This window comes from Callorhinchus milii, unplaced genomic scaffold (assembly GCF_018977255.1).
Source record: "Callorhinchus milii isolate IMCB2004 unplaced genomic scaffold, IMCB_Cmil_1.0 Scaffold24, whole genome shotgun sequence".
In the NCBI taxonomy this organism is placed as follows: domain Eukaryota; kingdom Metazoa; phylum Chordata; class Chondrichthyes; order Chimaeriformes; family Callorhinchidae; genus Callorhinchus; species Callorhinchus milii.
This window is the reverse complement of record NW_024704765.1, coordinates 1858969-1879091: the sequence shown is the minus strand read 5'-3', so window position 1 is coordinate 1879091 and position 20123 is coordinate 1858969. Positions and strand designations below refer to the sequence as shown.

At 40.4% G+C, this 20123-nt stretch overlaps 2 protein-coding genes across 2 annotated transcripts in view; one reads left to right on the top strand and one right to left on the bottom strand.

The window, feature by feature from the left end:
• The window catches only part of mtor (mechanistic target of rapamycin kinase), a 178275-nt gene that overhangs the window by 81959 nt on the left and 76193 nt on the right, over nucleotides 1-20123 (bottom strand). The gene's annotated exons all lie outside the window — the stretch shown is intronic.
• Nucleotides 11215-19278, top strand: angptl7 (angiopoietin-like 7). The gene is made up of 5 exons (XM_007897777.2): nucleotides 11215-11730; nucleotides 16882-16982; nucleotides 17190-17384; nucleotides 17672-17870; nucleotides 18641-19278. Exons 1-5 carry the CDS (start codon nucleotides 11349-11351, stop codon nucleotides 18808-18810), a joined length of 1047 nt encoding a protein of 348 aa, XP_007895968.1. The 5' UTR covers nucleotides 11215-11348; the 3' UTR covers nucleotides 18811-19278.

Genomic DNA, 20123 nt, shown 5'->3' with positions numbered 1-20123 from the left:
CATGGCTGATCTGTACCTCAACCCCTGCCCTCAAATACCCTGACCTAACAAATATCTATCCATCTCAGTCTTAAAAATGTGAATGGATCCAACATGCACAGCGTTTTGGGGGACAGAGTTCCAGATTTCCAATCCCCTTTAGGTGAAAAACTGCCTCCTGATTTCACTCCGAAATGGCCTGGGTCTAATTTTAAGTTGATGCCCCCCCCCCTGTTCTGGATTCCCCCAGTTAGTATGTTATGTACCTCTATCAGGTCTCTTCGGAGACATTTCTCTTCAAGATTGAAGAATCCAGTTCATTCTTCAGAGCTCCAGTTTAATGCAGATGGAGACCTGCCAGTGCAAACTAGCAGCCGGACATACCTTTCAAATCCCTGTTCCCCTCATCCACTTCCTTTGTCTTACACAGGCTGAATTGTTTAAAAATAACATTTTTTTAAAAATCCTACATTAATATCTTGCTTACCTACCCTCATGGGTTAAATTGAACAGCCTTGTTCTAACTAAAGGTGATAGTAAAACAGTTTAATCCAGTATTAAAAGTTGGTAATATTGAGAGATGTAATAGAGATAGCACAAACGGCCTGAAACCAGTGACCAACTCCATCTTTATTAAAGGATTATTGGCCAGGACACACTCCCTTCTCTTTTCAAACAGAGCCTATTAAAACACAGCTTGGAAACTCCATCCTCTCGAGTTCCATGCTATTGAGAAAAAATATTGAAATGAAAACACTGGTTTCTGGATGTAGATTACTGAGTAGGTGCAATTTAATAAATCTTTAACATCAATTGTACAGGTACAGACAGGACCTTGGTTTAACATGTCACCTGATGGTACCTCTAACACTGCACAGTAATGTCAGCTCATACTATGTGAATCTCAAGTCCTGATGTGGGGCTTCTACCCACAACCTTCTGACACAGAGACGAGAGCACTACTAACTGATCCAGGTAGAGACCCAGTTTTCACATCACCCAGTTCCCAAATGCAAGTTCTTTATTATGACTAAGCAACTAATGAAGATGTGGACATACTCTGCTCTTCCATTTACTCAACTAATGCCATAATCTAGTCGGCATGGGACTTCAAAATATCTATCGGCAGTGCAAGTTGTTTGTAGTTTTTGCGATGTGCAGTGATCTTATTTCACCGTGAGCCAATGTTACGTCTGCACCATGCAATCTGTCAGCACTCTTCGCTTCACTGTGCATTAAGTGATAGCAGCTATTAAAACACTCCATCCCTTCAAATCCATGCTATTAAGAAAACAAATTGAAATGAAGACACTGGTGAGTCTAATATTTGGCAATTTCTAACAAGATTCCTTAATGAAAAAAACAATTGAGGATTCCTTCCGATGCCTGGAACAACATCACAGCAATCTGTGGGCACTCCACTCTGGGTGTAATCACTGGATCAATGCAACTTAAGTTAGGAATCTAGTTAGAAGTCATATTAGACACCACTATCCAATGTAGAATTTCGCCGACAAAATATACAGTCAATTCGCTTTATAGTATATTCTGTGAAGTGCTTTGAGACGTCTCAAAGACGTGATAAGGCGTATATCAAATGTAAGGATTATTAGTATATTTAGCTGAAGTTTGTTAGGATACTTTATAATAATGTTTAGGAAGGTTTAAGAGATCACATCTATAGTTCTTTCTATCTTCCACCTCCGCCGCATTGCCCACCTCCGACCGTACCTTACCCCAAATGCAGCCTGAACCCTCCCGCTTGGATTACTCCAACCCCCTCCTCGCCGGTCTCCCCAGCTCCACTATTCACAGGATCAGCTCATTCAAAACTCTGTCGCCCACATACTGACCCCGACCAAACTCCGTCCCCACATCTCACCAGCTCTGACCCCGGCTCCACTGGCGCCCCATCACTGAACGCATCGACTTCAAGATCCTCTCACTCTCGTGTTCAAATCCATTCACTCCCTGGCACCTCCCTTCCTGTCCAACTTTCTCAATCCCCAATCCACCACCCGGCACCTCCTCTTGACTGGCACCGGCTCCCACTCGTCCCTCTCATCCTCCACCCACCATCGGAGGTCGTACTTTCAGCCACTACGCCCCAAAACTCTGGAACACTCTCCCTCAATCCTGCCGTCTTGCCCCTTTCTCCCCTCTTTCAAGTCCCATCTGAAGACTTTCCCGTTCGACCGTGCTTACGGCCACCTACCCCTTTCGGAGTCAGGCTCCGCCACTGTTAAGCGCTCTGAGATGCTACCCTGTGTAGAGGGCGCTATGCGAGTGCAAGTTGTTGTTGTAGTTTTCTCATTTCAGGCACAGTGGTTGTTAGATTGACCCCTTTAGCAGTGTAAACTAGTAGTAATCCCATTCTAGTGGGATTACACATTTTCAAATCAACAGAGGATCAATGCCTCAACCGTCATCAATGTGCTCAAAGTTTTCTTCCTGAAATAGAATCCCAGGACCGATGGCTTAGAGTTTAATATATTTTAAGTAACTTGTGTTTACTTTTCAAGTCAAAATAAGAGCACCTTTGTCATTGGGTCAGAGGCCTATGAATGGTAAGCATTCACCCTGAATAGAGTGTGTTTTCTGACCTGAAAATAACTTTACCAATATTCCCATTCATTCAAAGGAGCTCGGTGAATGCTTCCGTTCAGCAGCAGGCAATTGGGATCCCAAAGGGGTTGCTGCAATCAATGTGCGTGGTCCTTCCAAAGACCTACCGCTTTTCCCAAACAATCACTAAAGAGTCACTGCAGCATTTTACTGTAGTGCTAAGGCTTTTAAAACTCTTAATTGAGAACCAATGTAGCAGAGTTCAGAAATTCTCTTACAGAAATTTAAGATTCCTGCTTTAGCAGTCAAGACAAAACTCAAATCAACCATTATTAAGGGACTAATAATCCCTTAAAAAAGATCGGTCACTCAATCCACAGCTGTTTGTGGGACACTGCTGTGCGGAATTGGCTGCCGCATTCACCCACAAAATATCCAGTAAATTCACTATACAGTATATTCTGTGAAGCGTTTTATGACAATAACAACAACAAGATTACATTTGTATAGGTCCCTTCACGTCGGGAGGACGTCCCAAGGCGCTGGATAGAGTACAGCATTTCAGACCCAGGGTTTGGGTTGGGGGGAGTAAGGGAGGGGAGGGGAAGGGGGACAATGGCATAATAATAATAATAATCCTTGCATTTGATATAGCACTTTTCACGTCGGGAGGACGTCCCAAAGCGCTTCACAGAACACACTGCAAAGTGAATTGACTGTATATTTGTGGCATGGACGAAGAGGAGGATTTATATTATATTATGACGTCTCGAGGACACGATAAGGCACTATATCAAATGTTGGGATTATTATGATTCTTATTACCAGAGGAAGAAAACGAAATTTGAAACGTAATCCACATCACACACAGCGGAGAATTGAGGAAAACTTCTCTGAAGAATCTGAACCTCTCTTGTGAAAACAGTACAGCCAACAATCAACGCTTATGTGACATCTGTTTCAAAGCATTTTCAGAAAACAGACCGACAGGGCAACAAGTCACCAAGTCTTACATTAAACATATTTTACCAATACTCTCAACTGCCTTCAGGTTTCCAAGAACAATGTTACCAGTGACCGAGTATTCCACTCAAGACATCTGATATCATCTCCTGGCAGACGACTACACAGTGCTCTTTTTATCGCAATGCCCAAGAAAGCTGGGCTCCAATCGGCATCATGTTAAAACAGGCTGACCTTGAATAAACAGCAGCAAAACCTTGACTATTTCAGGCCCAATGCAGCATGAAACTCCTAATGATCCAGTTTATTTAATGTAACTGTTCAAACGTAGATCTGTGCAAAGCATCCCTCAATAGGGTGTAGTGTTAATACATGTAGACCAATGCGGGGGGGGGAAATCGACACACTGAATGTTGAAAGAAATTTCAGACAAAACATTTAACATAGAAACCATGAATACTTTATTCTTCAACTTCTATAAATCTGTCAAAGTGTACTCAACAGTGACAGAGTCCAACTGAGTAAGCATCTCTAGTGTTCAAAGAGTTGACAATCCAGCTGACTGCTAGTTTCTCTAAACAAAACTAATTCAGGAGGTGGTTCATATTGTAAAATGGTCGGGTTTCTCAGCTCCAAATCTCCCGAGACTCAACTTGGAGTTTGAGTTCAAGCGATCTGCCTCGACACTGAAACATTGCAGAGTGGGAATGAGCGGACCTGGGAATGATCTCTGCAGGCATTGACCTCATCCCAGTGGCACGTGGACAAATCACAATTGGGGGAAAAAAATTCTCTCCACTACCCAAATAACAACACCAAATCAATTGAATTTACACCGCGCCTTTCAAGTCGGCAGGACATCCCAAGCAGTGGAACCACAAAAGACAACCCGAGAGCCAAGTCGCCCGATGATCGCTGCCTCCCCTTCAGTTATTTATGTAGCGGAGATTACCAAAAAGTATTCCAAGAGCAGTTCAGGCAAATACAGAACATCATTTGTTGCAGGTGATCCCCAGAGGTCTGAAAGCTCTGCAAAAGCAGTGAAAGAGAGGCTCAAAATTTGACCACAACTCCTGCTTGGCCCGAAATTTTTCAAGCCACGTGTGAAACCAGCACATTTCCTTCATCCGAAAGTTACCTGAAAGAATGAGAGGTCGAGTATACCTCACACCCAGCTAGCTGCCTCTGCCTAATGTTGCTCTGAGCACAGCTACTGCCGACAGGCAACTTGGGAATCACAGAGATTGATGAATTCAAACCAGCAGCCTCAGCACAGGACATTACTCAAACTAAAATCTGTTTACATTTTGGATTTTTAAAACTGATTTCATTGGGAGTAGGATTGGAATCTACCTTCCAACCACCAATTAAAGACAAACAGCCATTTGGAGGTGGGGATTCGGAAATTCGACTCCGAAATTAGGATTTCTGCTAATGATCGTGAATAGCTTCTGGCTTAATCTTTAACAAATTGAATCAGCTGCCTTAGCTTTGTTAATATCAGAAATGTAGTTTTTCTCCTTATTAGAAATTGTACGTAATCATACAGGAAGACAAGCCAAAAGATTAAACATGCACACATTTTTGTGTGGGGTCACCTCCCCCCTCCCCTCTGGCTCGGCCCCGGGATCCGTTACTGTGAAGAGACTCCGTCCGGCGTGGAGGGCGCTATATAAATCCAAGTTGTGGTTAAATAGGACCTTTTACATAGGATGGCCATCTCAAGTGCTTCAACAACCAGGAAAAAGAGGAGAATGAGAAATGCAAAGATGTTGATCAAAACAGTCAATGAAATCAGGTGGAGAGAGAAGGTGCGAAGCACGGTGATTTGGGGAAGAGTTCCAGAGAGTAGGGGCATAGTAGAGTGTAGGAGGAAGGGAAGAGTGAGGGAGAGAGGTGTCTAGTCCACAGATCACACACGTGAACACTGTGTGCACTGTTGGATAGTACTTCTACAAGTTTGCTGTTACATGCAAACAGTGGGAAACGATCACTACAGTTAGCAATAAGCTCATGGTGACTCTCAGGGAGAAGCAGACTGAAGCAGCAGACACACAGTACAGTCCGTCTGCTTGTCAAAGTGAAGAAAACATCTAGAGTCCAGGTGGTGAGCTGTAACCTTAAAGATCAAGTGGTCTTCAAGGCCTGTTTCAAATTCACACAGCAGACCACAGTTTAACCAAACAGCTAGTTGCCAATACAACAACAACTTGCATTTAAACAGCACCCTTCATCCAGGATAATGTTCGAGTCCTTCACTGCAATTGGACGCCAAGCAAGGGAGACAGAGGTGACCACTTACGTGGACAAAAGTGGTATATTTTAGGGTGGAATTAAAAATAAATAGGGAGCAGAGGGATAGAGGTAGGAAGTAATATCTGAAGGTTCAGCCGATGGCAGCACGGAAGGAGTGAGGGACACACAGCGGGCATGTGTTGGCTTAGTGGGTGTGGTGGAGCGAGGAGTGAAGTACAAAGCACTGACTCAGTCATTGACTTTGCTAGCCAAATGGCACTGAAAATTGTGTAGTTCACCTTATTGTGAAACTGGTGAAAGCATGACTGATTTATTTGATGATATAGTTGGACATAAACCCTGGCAGAAAATGGCTGCCATCATCAAGGCTCTGGCTTAAGCATGCTACATTATTCACATTCCATTGGGTTTGGGCAAAAATCAAGGCACTCAAAAAGATAATAAAGTGGACAATGCTGCGGTTTTACTTCAAAATTCAATGTCAAATACAGATGTGACCAACACAGGAAATCCAAGGATTGCATACGGTTCTTGCAGTGTTGCACATTTCGTGCACTAATTTGGTTATACCGGAGTCAGAGATTATTGTCTCCAATCTGAACAGTTGGAAAGAACATGGAATGCCAGAATCCATGGCAGATCGTGCAACCACATTGTGACTTGCATAAAAGCAGTCCCCTTAGGACGATAAAGATCCCATGATATTATTCAAAAAAAAGACAAAGGAGATCTGAAAAACAATCCTCAAGTTAATTAAGAATTCATCTCATCTCACAGCTGTTTGTGCAATGTAGAACGTGTGCAAAATGCTGTCATATTTGCCCACAGAAAAAGTTACTACACTGCACTATAATTATTGAAAAGTTCTTTGAGAGGTTTGTACCGAAATGAGTCAGACGCCCCAGCGCCCACCTGGTTGAAGTGCTATCGACAAAACCTGGTGAATAGAATTACGTCCATTGTGTTAGCTTCTGAAATACCAAACATGACAAGGTTTTACATCACCAATCTTCAGAAATCTACTCCACTCAAAAAGAGTTGTTATCTATCAATGAGTGTATGAACTACATGATGTTTAAGATTTTGAGCGACAGGTGAGTGACATCTTGTGCAGTATGTACGATCATTATTTGATCGAGTGCTTCTAACAATCTTTTATTCTAAGGTAGTTCCTTAAACCGCATGGACAGTTCTCCATTCCATCAGAATCATGCTGTTGTGAGGGTCAAGTGACAGCATATATGAAGCAGGAGAGTTTTCCAATCCCTGCTGAGAGCTCACTGTCAAAACTCAAACCCTGCCCAAGGCATCGCTACTAATAAGCCCTTGAGTCCTGACTGGCAGCTTTTTCAAATGCCCATTAGTGCATCCCACGGTGTATTTAAGTGAATGCAGTTCAGATTAGCAGCAAGTTGGAGAAGCTGGCTAATATTTTACTGCTATAAAATGCCGGGAAACCAGCCAGCCTTATGCAAAACTCAAGTTGATTTTCCAGACTAAGTTTTGAAGTCCAAAGGCTTCTGTTATTTTTCTTTGAATCACCAATACATTTCACCCATGGGGTATTGTATAATTGAGGACTCATTTAATCAGTAGAAGTATGCAGTATATCAGATGACTGTGCCACCAACTGGTAGGATCTAGGCTTTGCAACTACCAGTTGCACAGTGTAGAACTAACTTCCTCACCATCTTGGTTAAGGCGTCAGCTGAACTGGACCCACAAGCTCTGCTCCACTTGGCGTAAGGGGGAGGAGAATAGCTGCCAGAAGGGACAGGTCTAATTCTCTGCATCAGTAAAATCAGTCACTACATTTGACCGTAATTATCTGTGAAACACTTTGAGATATTTTGAGAAGGTGTTTCAGACTCAGCTGAAATAACGTAGGTCAAGGGTGGTCCAACCTTTTGGCTGTCGAGGCCAGATACCCTATTTGAGAAACGTCCGCGAGCCTCATAATGATAACAATAATTCTTGCATTTGATTCAGTACCTTCGAGACGTCTCAAAGTGCTTCACAGGATATACTGTAAAGTGTAGTGAACGAGTGTTTTGTGGGTGAAACGCATAAATAAGCAATAGTTATGTGTTTTCCTTCCAGAAACATAAGATAACATTTATGGGTTATGTAGGTAACGGTTGGACCAGATGAAATGGAGGGGGTGGGGACGGATGAAATCGGGCCACCAGTTGGATCACCTTGATGTCGGTCACAGTGGGAGACAATTGTAAGAGGGAGGATTAATTGAAGCCTTTAAACAGTGATTGAAAAGCAAAAAAAAATCTTCTCCATGTAATGCTTCCTAATATCTAGAATATAGATTGTATCTTGTGTCCCATTATTCTGTTGATTTGTATTTTTGAAAAACATGAATTAAAAGGTTACACCACACCCTGCCCTTCACAAAGACTGAATGGGAAACCAGAATAATACAATTCAGGCTCATTGTTTTACAACTCTGCCGATGAACGTCAAATGAACTCCTCTTGTACTCTTATGAACTACATGACAACATTACTCTATAATGATGATATCACAATCAGTATTGCACTGGCTTCAGTCAGTGAAATTTAGGACTATGTTTTGGCCTCTTCTGCTTTAATCTTGTGCATCACAAATAACAGCTGTCGGCGAGAAACATGGCTATAATTTACCCCAGCAGTGAAGAGGACATCCAAAAACCACAACATGTTTTTCTCATTCCTTATGTCGCCATCTACAAGTCTCTTTCTCCTCCGAGTAAATTATAGGCTCATTATCTCTTCACCAATTATGCATAATGTTATCTTAATGGCATCGGCAAACTTCTGAAGTCACAAATGTACCCCACACACCAGACAGTTGACCCTCCGCGGCACAGAATGAGCATCAATCATTGCGGAGATGTGCCTTACCACATCAAAACATTTCGACTGCTTCACAGAAGTTACTGTCAAGTGTAATGACCATCTTTTGCAGTCACAAGTAGCATCCATTTTACACACATCAAGGTTCCCCATGGGTGTGAATGATCTATTTATCTGGAGGAACCTGACCAGGAAACCAAGAGAAACTCTTCATACAGTCGTGGGATCTTTAACGTCCACCTGAACAGTAAATCGGGACCTTGGGTTAAAGTTTCATTCAAAGGATGGCATCATGAACAATGCAGTGGAACATTGGAGTCAGGCTAGGTTGAGCTCAAGTCCCAATGTGGGCTTTGAACCCACAACCTTCTGACCCAGAGACGAGAGTGCTACTAAATGAGCCAAGAACAGCTATGAATCTTGCTGTTGGAGAGGGAGGGTGTGCAGTCACAATTTAAAAAGGAACAACTGCCATGTTAAATGAATGGTGCTGGTGATTGATGGGTTATAATGTGATAGGATGTAATCGATCAGCGTTGCAAGGAAATCTAAAATTCTGCATGACAGAAAATGTCCCAAATTTTTGAGTTATTTGAAGAATGCCGCTAATTTTCATGGCCTGGGATAAAGGAACCACTTGATTTAATACCAGTGAATTTTAAACACGGTGAGGGAAAACTAGCGCAGGTTTGTTTTCATTTCAAACAGATCAACCAACCACTTCTCCCACTCTCTCTCTTTCCCAACAAAATCAAATCACCGCATTTCTAACATGAAAAGGAAACAAAGCTGAACTTAGCTGAAAGCTTCTGTGAATTACAATCGGATAGATTTTTTTCTCGCTCAAATTCATCAATTAATCCTCTTGGTTATGGACCATATTGCTTAAAACTTTTAAATGCAATCTTAATTAGGAAGCCATAGGTGGAATCTAATTTTTTAATATGCTAATGATAATAATCCTTGCATTTATATAGCGCCTCATCAAGTCGTTGAGACGTCTCAAAGGGCTCACAGAATTTATCGTAAAGAGGAGCGACTGTGTATTTTGTATCCGAAACACCGCAGCCAATAAGTATACGGGGTAGAGAAAAACACAATTGATATTGAGATGAAAGCTACATAGAGTACTGGAATGCAATTAATTGAAACACTTAAGTATACCAACTGGGAATCTTAGAAATGAACAATCATTCTTCTCTGTAGCAATCATTGTGGTCACATTCAACTTCTCCGCAATAAGTCAAAGGGGCGAGAAAAGATTAACAAACAGAAGACTGAATATATGAATAATCCTTACATTTGAATAATTTGTCAATTATATTATCTGTGTGATTGTTGGCAAATGTATAATTGTAATTAGTGATGATTTTAGATTTCAAAACAGAAATCAGTTGATGGATTTGCTTCAATCAACAAGATAGTTGCCAACAGGAGTCAAAGGACAGATGGGACAAGCCACGAGTTGGGGTATAATACCACAACAGTACATCCAAAGTAAAACATGCTGTGGAGTCAAATTTCCAAAGTGGATGATTGCTTAAAATATAAAACTTGTGTGTAACTAGAGAGAGATTAACATCAAGAGGCTTGGAATAAATGCTAATAAAAACTAGTTAAAACTTTCATTTTGTCCAGAAATGCAATTATTGTCAAAAGGTTAACTGCACCCTTCATAGTTTTAAAAATTCTTTATTTTAGTGTCGAGACTGAAATTTGTATTCACACTTAAACACGTGTAAAGTTTACTAAGATATTAAAACCAAGTTGTTCAAAAATATTTCATTCAAACCTTTTTTTAAAAAAAAGCAGATTAGAAGGTAGAATTGTTTCATTTCACAAGACAGACACGTAAACATCTGTCCCACATCAGCCATCTATCCCGACTAAGCTCAATAGAAATGTATTTCAGTTGTACAAGTGAGGATAGGTATATCAATATATCTGTCCGTAGAGACCTTACATAGACGTGCTGTCATAAAGAAATCACTGACACTCATTAAAATACTTCAAAAGTAGTTTTAGGTCAAGAGACTTTTTAATAACTGGTGTGCTAAATTAGAATAAAGGTCAAACCAAGAGAAGTGATGGTATGTTAGGAAGTATTAAACTTCTGCAGCACGCTTTATAACCCAGCTACGATAAGACTTTTGTTAATATTCATCAAATTACAGAAAAAGGTCTGTCCAAGAAAACAGACTGTCGACCCTTGCTGTCATTTTTCCCTCTCCACCTCCAATAATTTTACATCACGGAAAGGTCTGGGAGGTCTGTCCAGCTTTGCCTTAAGCCACCAGCAGCTGAACAAAAGCCCTCCCCTTGTCCTTGTCAGCACCTGAGGCTAATTGATGGCTGGGGAGGAGCTAGGCATGTGTGTAGTGGCTGGGAGGAGCAGTGGCTACACATGCACGGATATTTAAGATGCTGCATTCAGGTCGTTCGCAAGATGATCCTCTCATTCTTTGGAAAAGAACGGTCGAGGCATTACGTTTGACGAGCCAGCCGCAGCCAGCTCCTGACGATCGCTGAGAAAAAAAGTGTTCAAGAAGAAAGATTTTAAAAAAGACTCAGTATTTTTTTTAAAAAACTTCCAAAGGTATTTAAAGTACCTGTTAAACTACCACTGGTAGTGCTTCAAAATAAATTACCGCTTTGGTGTAGAAGCAAACTGACAGCTGTGTAAGAGGCTAGCCCAAGGACAATTCCTTCATCAATAAAGTTACGGTTCCATTTATCAAAATGCCTTTCAAAATTTCACTCCTGCTTTTCCCCCTCGTTGTTTTGCTGTGCAGCTTTTCTTTGAGCTACAGCAGGGCCCCCAAATCGACTCGGAGGAGAGGGGCAGCAGGAGGGGCAAACCTTTTGAAGCTCATCAGCTGCTGTGATGATCTGAAGGAGCTGAAGGTCCAAGTGGCCAACCTGACCAGCATCCTGTCTGATGTCAGTAAGAAACAGGAGGCGGACTGGGTAAATGTGGTCATGCAGATGATGGAGCTGGAAAAAGGCTATCGGCAGATTGAACCCCGCATCACAGAAGCAGAGGGAAGATACTCGGAAGTGAATAACCGGATAGACATCATTCAGCTTCAGGCAGCCCAAACAGTCACACAAACATCAGCAGGTAAGGACAGACAATAAATGTCCTTTATTAACTACTGTTAAATAAATAGTTTGCCCAATTCACCTTGTTCATACAAAAGCAGTCAACTACACTTTACAGTAAAATCATGTGAATCACTTTGAGACGATTCGACGAGTGATAAGCTGCAAGTTGTTGTTGATTTATCAAACACAGGGATTATTTTTAATATCCTGCTATTGAGCAGGATAATAAACTCAAAGCAAACACATGCCTGTGTAATTAAATTTAAGCGCCAATTCAACACTTATTCAAAGGCAGCTGCAAAAGCTATTTTCATTCCTTTGACTTAAAACGCAACCAAAAATGATGATCAATTTCAAGTTAAATTTAGTTCTGTTGGATGAATTCCATACCCGTTTAAACATGAAAACTAATTTCTGCTTAAACAAAATTCCCAATTTTTCAAAACTGATGTGAACTTCCTCTGAGATTTATCCCAAATCGTAAAAGTAATCACAACCGGTAATGAAGAAATCTGGGATTAATTGGATAATGAAAATCAGGATTTTTCAGGAAACCTGAATTTTAAATCACTCAGATCATGTTTAAGTTTAGAGCCTCTTAAACTGCTAAATTCACTTTCCTTTCAACCCTGATTATGACAACAAATGATTTGTATTTGAATTATCTTCGATTGTTTCAGAATTTGTTAAGCAAACCAGCTACAAATTTTTCATAGAGAATTTAACACCAAACCCATCACTCCGTTTTTTCAACTGTTTTACTTTTGACCACATGCTACTAATTTAACTTTGCCAGCTAACAAGCCAACTCTAGAAGTGATAACATATTAATATATAATATTCACTGAACTTCTGCAAGCTACTGAACACTCTCAGATTGATTCCAAACTTAAGTCTGTGCAACCACTCACCCCTACTGGCACTGTATTCATGCTGTCTGACTGTATAAAGATTCCCTTTTTTTGAAAGAGTCACTAATCAATGCGGTTAATGCTGAAATAATCAGACCTTTGCTTATTTCAAATAAAAAAATCTGTGACTCAAGCTTTAAAAGAAATACAAGTTTCTCAAATATATGGGGAAAAATATGAAAAATAATATTTGTATCAAAATAGTGCCTAATCACATTAACGTCACAAAACACTTCATGATTTTTTCTGCCATCTGTAGTGACCGTGTATTGGTAGGCAAACACTCAGGAATGTCCCACAAATAGTCACCAAATTAATATTTTTTAATCACGGCATTGTTGGCCAGGACTCCGGGACACACTCTTTGCTCTTTTTAAATAGCGTCAGGGGATCGTTAACATCCGCCTGAGTTGGCAGATGGGACCTTGATTTAAGTTTTCATCTGAAGGATGGCATCTCCAAAATGAGGCACAGCCCCAGCACTGCGTAGGAGCGTCTGCTTAAACAGTGAGCTCAAGTACTGATGTAGGGCTGGAACCAATAACTTTCATACTTAGTCCCGAGAGCATCATCAACTGAGCCAAACGGACACTTATATGCATGGAAACAATGAGGATTGAGGAATAACTAATGAAAATTGTCCTGTATTAACTCCCCCTCTCCCTAGCTCAGATTTCCATACCATCTCTGTATAGCTTTCCAAGAGTTTATCTTATTGAATGATGCTGTATAAGTTTAGGTTGTTACAACATGACCAACAAGCCTACAGATAAATTGATCATTCAGCTCATGGCTGTTTGAGTGATTTTGCTGTGTGCAAAATGGTTGTTGCATTTGCCTACAATTACACAGACAAAACTTTGAATAGTAATTGCCTAATTGCTTGTGAAGCACTATGTGACATTTGGACATTATAGACACTACATCCAAAGTAAGGGTGATTAGTATTACACAGACAAATTCACATTGTGAACAGATTGTGATGTGTTAATTGATAATAATCCCTCTATTTCCATAACTGAGGTTACACCGAAATGTAAAACATTTTGTTTCAAGTGTTACAGAAAACTACGATTTATCATGATGATTATCACTACAAACTCTCTTTCCCTCAAAATACAACTTCAGAAATCCTTGCCACTAACTCCTGCCCCTCACAACTGTCAGGTTCACTTCAGAAGGACCACAATTCACACTCACATCCGGTAGCTGAGATCTAAGGACACAACACCCACATTCCAATCTAATGCCTACGGCTCATAGGAACAGGTGAAGCCCAGTCAAATCAAACAAGAAAGCCAGACGTCACTTGTGTAAGTTCACTGCAGGGCAGCAGTGCGGAGTGCTGCATTATTGGAGGTGCATACATTCCTGTCTGACATTAAATCAAGGTTCCATCTGTCTGTTCGGGTGGAAATTAAGCATTCTTCGGCATTATTCAAATAGCAAAATTTCACCAAGTATTTTAATATCAGACAGATTGTAAACACACAGGAATTTTTACTAAATTCTTAAATTCAGTCTCAATTTGAAAGAAATATTTTCAGTCATTCTCGAGAGAAACTGACTTGAAAAATAAGAACAAATGTAACATTTCTTCACAATTCCATGCATTCTTAAATTTTAAAACAGAATGGGTTTACAGGCTGGTACCGAAAGCCATTTTAGACCTCTGATTAGACAGATTTGTGGGTGGTTGTGTTCCAGAAATGAACTGAGGAGAAGCTTGGAAAAATGCAGGAGGAAGAACCTTTTACATCCACGATCTGGAATATCCCTTTCAATAATAAAGCTGAGATCACAACATCAGGAGATTACAGGCTTGTCACTGAACACCGACCCAACCAATGTCATTACACTATCCTAACAAACACTTAGAACAAGTGACTTTAAAATACTTCAGCATTCACTGTGGGGGAACCTGTTAACCCACCCAGTCTCTGCAAAACTAAATAGATTCCTTTAGCATATCAATGGCTAAGCTTGTGATCAGTCTAATCAGAGGCTAAAAACTGCCCGTTCTCAGCCTATAAAGATTATTTTTTGCCTAAAATGTAAGATTGCACAGACGACATTAGGTAAATTTGCTGTGACGTCTTGGCTTCAGCAAGTTAGTTGAAGCGTGACGTGACCTGACAGAAATTGGTGCTTGTCTGGACTGCTACAGCCCTGGGCTTGGAAAGATCAAATATCTCATGTGCAGCTGTGGACAATGTCAAGAATGCAACCTTAAATCAAGGATGTTAAACATTGAGATAATTGTACTCATCTGTTTCAACAACACAAAAGGAGTGTAAAAAGGGGACTCTCCACATTTATATAACAAAACGATTCTCTGCGTACAACAATAACATATTGCATTTGTACAGCGCCTTTTACATCGGGAGGATGTCACAAGGAGTTGGACAGTGAAGGGTATCCCCCGAGCTGGGAGTTGGAAGTCAAATGGGATGGGGGAGGATGACCAAAGGCATAGACAAAGAGGAAGGTCTTGAGACGGGCCTTGAAGGAGGCAAGGACACGAACACACACACTGTGCTGATTCACCACTTGTATCTGTATTGTGTGAATGTACGTAAGATGTTTTCTACTAAAACTTGTGCATGTGGCTAAAATTGTGTTGCCACAGCCACAACTGTGTCTAGTCAGCGATTTCTAGTGAACAACTGCCGATATGGCTGATATGATCAAAAAATTCTACCTGTTGAAAGATTGCTCGACACTTGAGTCAAAAAGAAAAAAGAAATTTCTTTCAGTTTTCTGCCAACAATCCTTCAGATAAATTGGTCATTCACTTCATGGCTGCCATTTTTGCCCACAAATACGTTGTTACTATGTTTAACAGTAATAACCTGAGAAGTGCTCTGAGACATTGATGTTATATTGATGATTATGTTAAATCAGCCAGTTAATGTTAAATCACTTTCTACTGTGCAAGCTGATGATGCAGGATTATTCCCACTTTGTGTTCCTGCACTCAATTGACCTTCACTCATCAAGCAGAAGCATCTAAAAGAAAGTAGTGTAAAAATGCTATTTGCAGTGTAGAAGCTGACTCTGATGAGGCAAGAGTCTGAAAGATCAGAAAATAAAATAAACTGACACCCACTTCCTGGGTGAAAAATTCCAGCACAAAAGATGGGCATTGCACAATAATTTACAAGGTGTGTAATAAGGTGATATAAAGTAATTGGAGTGTTTGATGGATTCCACAGCCAGTAAACCAATTAGAAAGATTTGAAAAGCAGTAAAACATTTGTTCACATTTTAGGGCTTTCTTTCTTGTTGGGGATACGCTAACCAACCATTTCTGGAGCCAAAGGCAGGTCACAGCAGATAAGAGGCTAAAGCAAAGATCAAAGCTTTTGCAGTGACAGTTTTTGATTGTTGCAACAAAGCGAGTTCCCAGTAATGAGGAGTCTCAAGGCTTACTTTGAATGGCATCTCATTTCAAATTTAAACATGAAAGGCAATGAAAAAGAACTCAGCTTGTCAGAGCACCTTATCATGTTCAAACACATCAAAGATCCAGTTTTGAAGAGAAGACGACTTGAATATTGATAGAGCTTCATGTACACTCCAATCCCCAGCTCAGATACATCACCCTTATAGTAGTGTCGCAGCTATCATGTAAAACAACTTAGCTTCTTGGGATTACATCTGTTATGATGTCATAGAACCAGTCTTACAAAAATAACTTAACATAAATTATACATGGAGGGTTTCCAGGGATAAGGGGGTTTAGTTAATGAGATTTGAGATGTTGGGGCTGATTTTAAGAGTCAAACGGTAGCCCGAGGATTACAAAGTAATAGTAATTGATATCTCTACTGGCATTTCAATGTCAGTAACAAAAGCTAATCCTAGGAGAATTAAAGGGAAGGTTAGCAATAAACTGCTTTTTCATAGTTTGGTTGGAATGTGGAGTTCATTACCAGAAACTATTACTGAGGCAAAGACTGTAAATTGTTTTAAAAGGGAATTGGATTGGGTATGGGGAGCAAGGAGAGTGAGATTGGACAAGGCAGGGCATGGAGAAACAGCAGCACAGACTCGATGGGTTAAATGGCCTGTTCTTTACTGTGAGATTCCATAAAATCATAAAATGGACGGAGCAACCAGACTGGATTTCATAGACGGACGTGTATAAAGCAATTTTCCACAGAGTTAAAAAATTGTTCACATATTCTCAGAAAGGTGTTCTGTTACTAACTGAGTGCAGTCTGCCACTTCATAACGTAATCCATTCCTTACAGATGCCATTTATGATTGTGCATCGCTGTACCACAGGAATTATCGGATATCTGGGGTGTACAAGCTGCCTGCTGACGAGTTTCTAGGAACTCAGGAACTGGAGGTGAGCTTTTTTTTAAACCTCAAATTCCATTCCTGAAGCTTTTTTTATTCCAAGTGTACTTTGTCAAGTGCGCTGGTGTGAATACTTTCACAGATATGTACTATGGTATGTGATAAATGTCTACTACGATATGTTCCAAATATGAGCTGCCGGGTATTTCAGACATGCGTTGTGTCATGTTACATGCCTGTGCTTTATTTTTCGCAGGTTTACTGCGATATGGAAACGAACGGAGGTGGCTGGACTATCATACAGCGTCGCAAAGTTGGCCTAACCTCATTCGATCGTGACTGGAAAATGTACAAGCGAGGTTTTGGCAATAACCGTGGAGACTTCTGGTTAGGGAATGAACACATCTTCCGACTAACCAGGCAGCCAAGTATGCTCAGGATAGACATGGAGGTAATGATTTGGGAGTCATTTGCATCTTAATTCTTCGCAAAAAGGTTCACATTCACACTTACAATTGTCACTTAAAAAGTAAAATGAGTTATAAACATTAATTATTATTATTATGCTACATCCTCTTATCACTATTTCAGCCAGATAAACTTGTGCTGTACCCCTGTCCATAGTTCCGGGGAATCACATTTCTCTGACTTTAACAAGCACTTGTCAATTCACTTGGGATGCCGCAGAATTCTAGCAGTAATTTGTATAGTAAACAATTTTGATCTATGCAACCACAGGACTGGAAAGGAGAGACCCGTTATGCTGAGTACAGCTACTTTTCAATCAGCAACGAAATGAACAGCTACAGATCAATGATCGGCCATTACAATGGGACTGCTGGGCGCGACTCCCTTCGGTACCACAACAACACTGCCTTCAGCACAAAGGATAAGGACAATGACAAATGTGTGGATGACTGCTCGCATTTGCGCAAAGGTAAGTGATAACTCGTTGAATTTAAGATACATTTTCTGATCCGAATTGGCCACAGTATTTTTAGCTCACTGAAGTTTCATGTAATGTTGTACTAACAAATGCTCACATTAAGGTAGACAGAATATTTCTGGCAATGCGTGCAAGTAATTCACTCTACACATTGAATGAAGAACAGCCAATTTTGTATGAAACAGATTAGAGAAAAAAGTTTTGCTTCCATTAAAAAAATGTAAATATGTTTCTTTGAACCCTTAACACAACAGAAAGGGATTAAAAGTGCAATTTTGACAAAATTGTTTTGTAAGGTCATTAACTCCACATAGAGAGAAAGTCACTAGCCACCATGCTATAGGGCACAGTAAAAAAAGAAACCCCCATTTTGCTTGTATGGAGTCCTGTAGCTTAGTGGTTAGACCGCTCATCTTTCAAGCAAGAAGACTTGGGTTCGATTCTGGGGTAGGGCGAAACCGTTGGCAAGTTTCCTTACTGTTTGCCTAGCAGTAACTAGGAACCTGAGTGTTTAGTCGATTGGCGGATCATTTTCTGGGGGCGCGGGGGGTTTAAATCCCTTCAAAAAAATAAAAATAAAAAATAATTTCGTCACTTAATCCACGATTATTTGTGGGACACTGCTGTGCACAATTATATCGTCTACAAAAAATATACAGTCTATTCACTTTACAGTATATTCTGTGAAGCACTTTGAGACGTTTCGAAGACGTGATGAGGCACCATACCAAATGCAATAATTATTATTATTATGACTACAGGTGGCTACTGGTATAACTGCTGCACTGATTCCAATCTGAACGGTGTCTACTACCGTGAAGGGGATCACACAGGAAAGGCGGAGGGGATCACATGGTACGGTTGGCACGGTTCCAGCTACTCACTGAAACAAGTCGAGATGAAGATTCGACCCCAAAATTTCAAACCTTGAACAAGCTACACACATTGACAGCTCCGTAGGCAGGATATTTCTTGAACAGCTAGAATCGTATTGTTTTCCTACAGAATTGTGCCTTAGTGTTTTAGGGACGAAGAACATTTTCTTTTTTTTAATATAAAAAAACTCGGGGAAGCAAGTTTCTCAAACATTTCTATCCCCCGCACCCACTGTATTCCTAGAGATAAATAATGCAAGGTTTCTAGATTAAAGTAAAAAGTTCCACACGTACAGAACTGGGCTCTGAAATGTTGCACTTCAACAAATTGGAATTATCACTTGCAGAATTGCCAATGTGGCTTTCAATGGATTAAAGCGTTTGATGTAAAATTTCAGTAGCGTTTCCGCAATCGGAAAATCAATTCTAGAAAGTTAAGGATTTCCCTGCCTCACCATGACAACGGTTTGAGAAAATCTTCAAAAAAATTTAACACCACCTAAAACAATAGTGAATAATAATAATAAGAAGAGTTTTATCCTATCAGGCAAATATCTGAGTTCACTTGATTCATATTGCATTGGGAGTATTTGTCTCAACACCCCAATCCCATGTTACTTACTACTTTCCACCTAGTTTACAAACTAGATGAAGGGTTAAGGAATCGCTCTGCTTTTGTGAAATTGCCCATTTGTGGTCCGCAGCCGAACACTCTTGCCTCTCAGTCAGTCTGCTTGATTCACTAACTATTGGAAGAGCAGCTTGCCTGGGGATTGATTTAAAGAGAGGTGAACTACATTCTGTTCACAAGATGGCAAGCCTGTGTGCTGGGCTTCATTAACTCTTGACTCTAGGTCGCAAGTTTGTAGGTTCAAGCCCAACCTCACACTCTAGGCTGACATTCCAATGCAGCACGGAGGGGGTACTTCATTGTTGGAGGTGCAGTCCTATGGGAGGGATGATAAAATTGAGGTGCCACTGGCCTGTTCAGGTTTGGTTTAAAGATTCCATGGAACTATTGGAAAAGAGAAAGGAATAAATTCTTCTCCCAGTGTTCTGGCTATTTTCTAAAAGCAAACAACACTAATGTAAATGACAGCAAATATTCTTAATTTATACAACCTGCTGAGCTGCAATATTGCTGTTCACACTACAATAAGCTACCCTGATCTTAGCCCTGTCAGGCCATGTGGGTGTATTAAAAAGTTTAAAGCCAAAATGAATAAGAAAAGAAATATAAAAGAAAATTGCCTGCATTATTTCTTTAAAATAAGGGAAAACGTACATAAATAAGAAACTAAAACCCTCCTAATGGGATTAACAGTTTACTGTATTACTGCATCAAATTCCCTGACACAAGACAAATTGC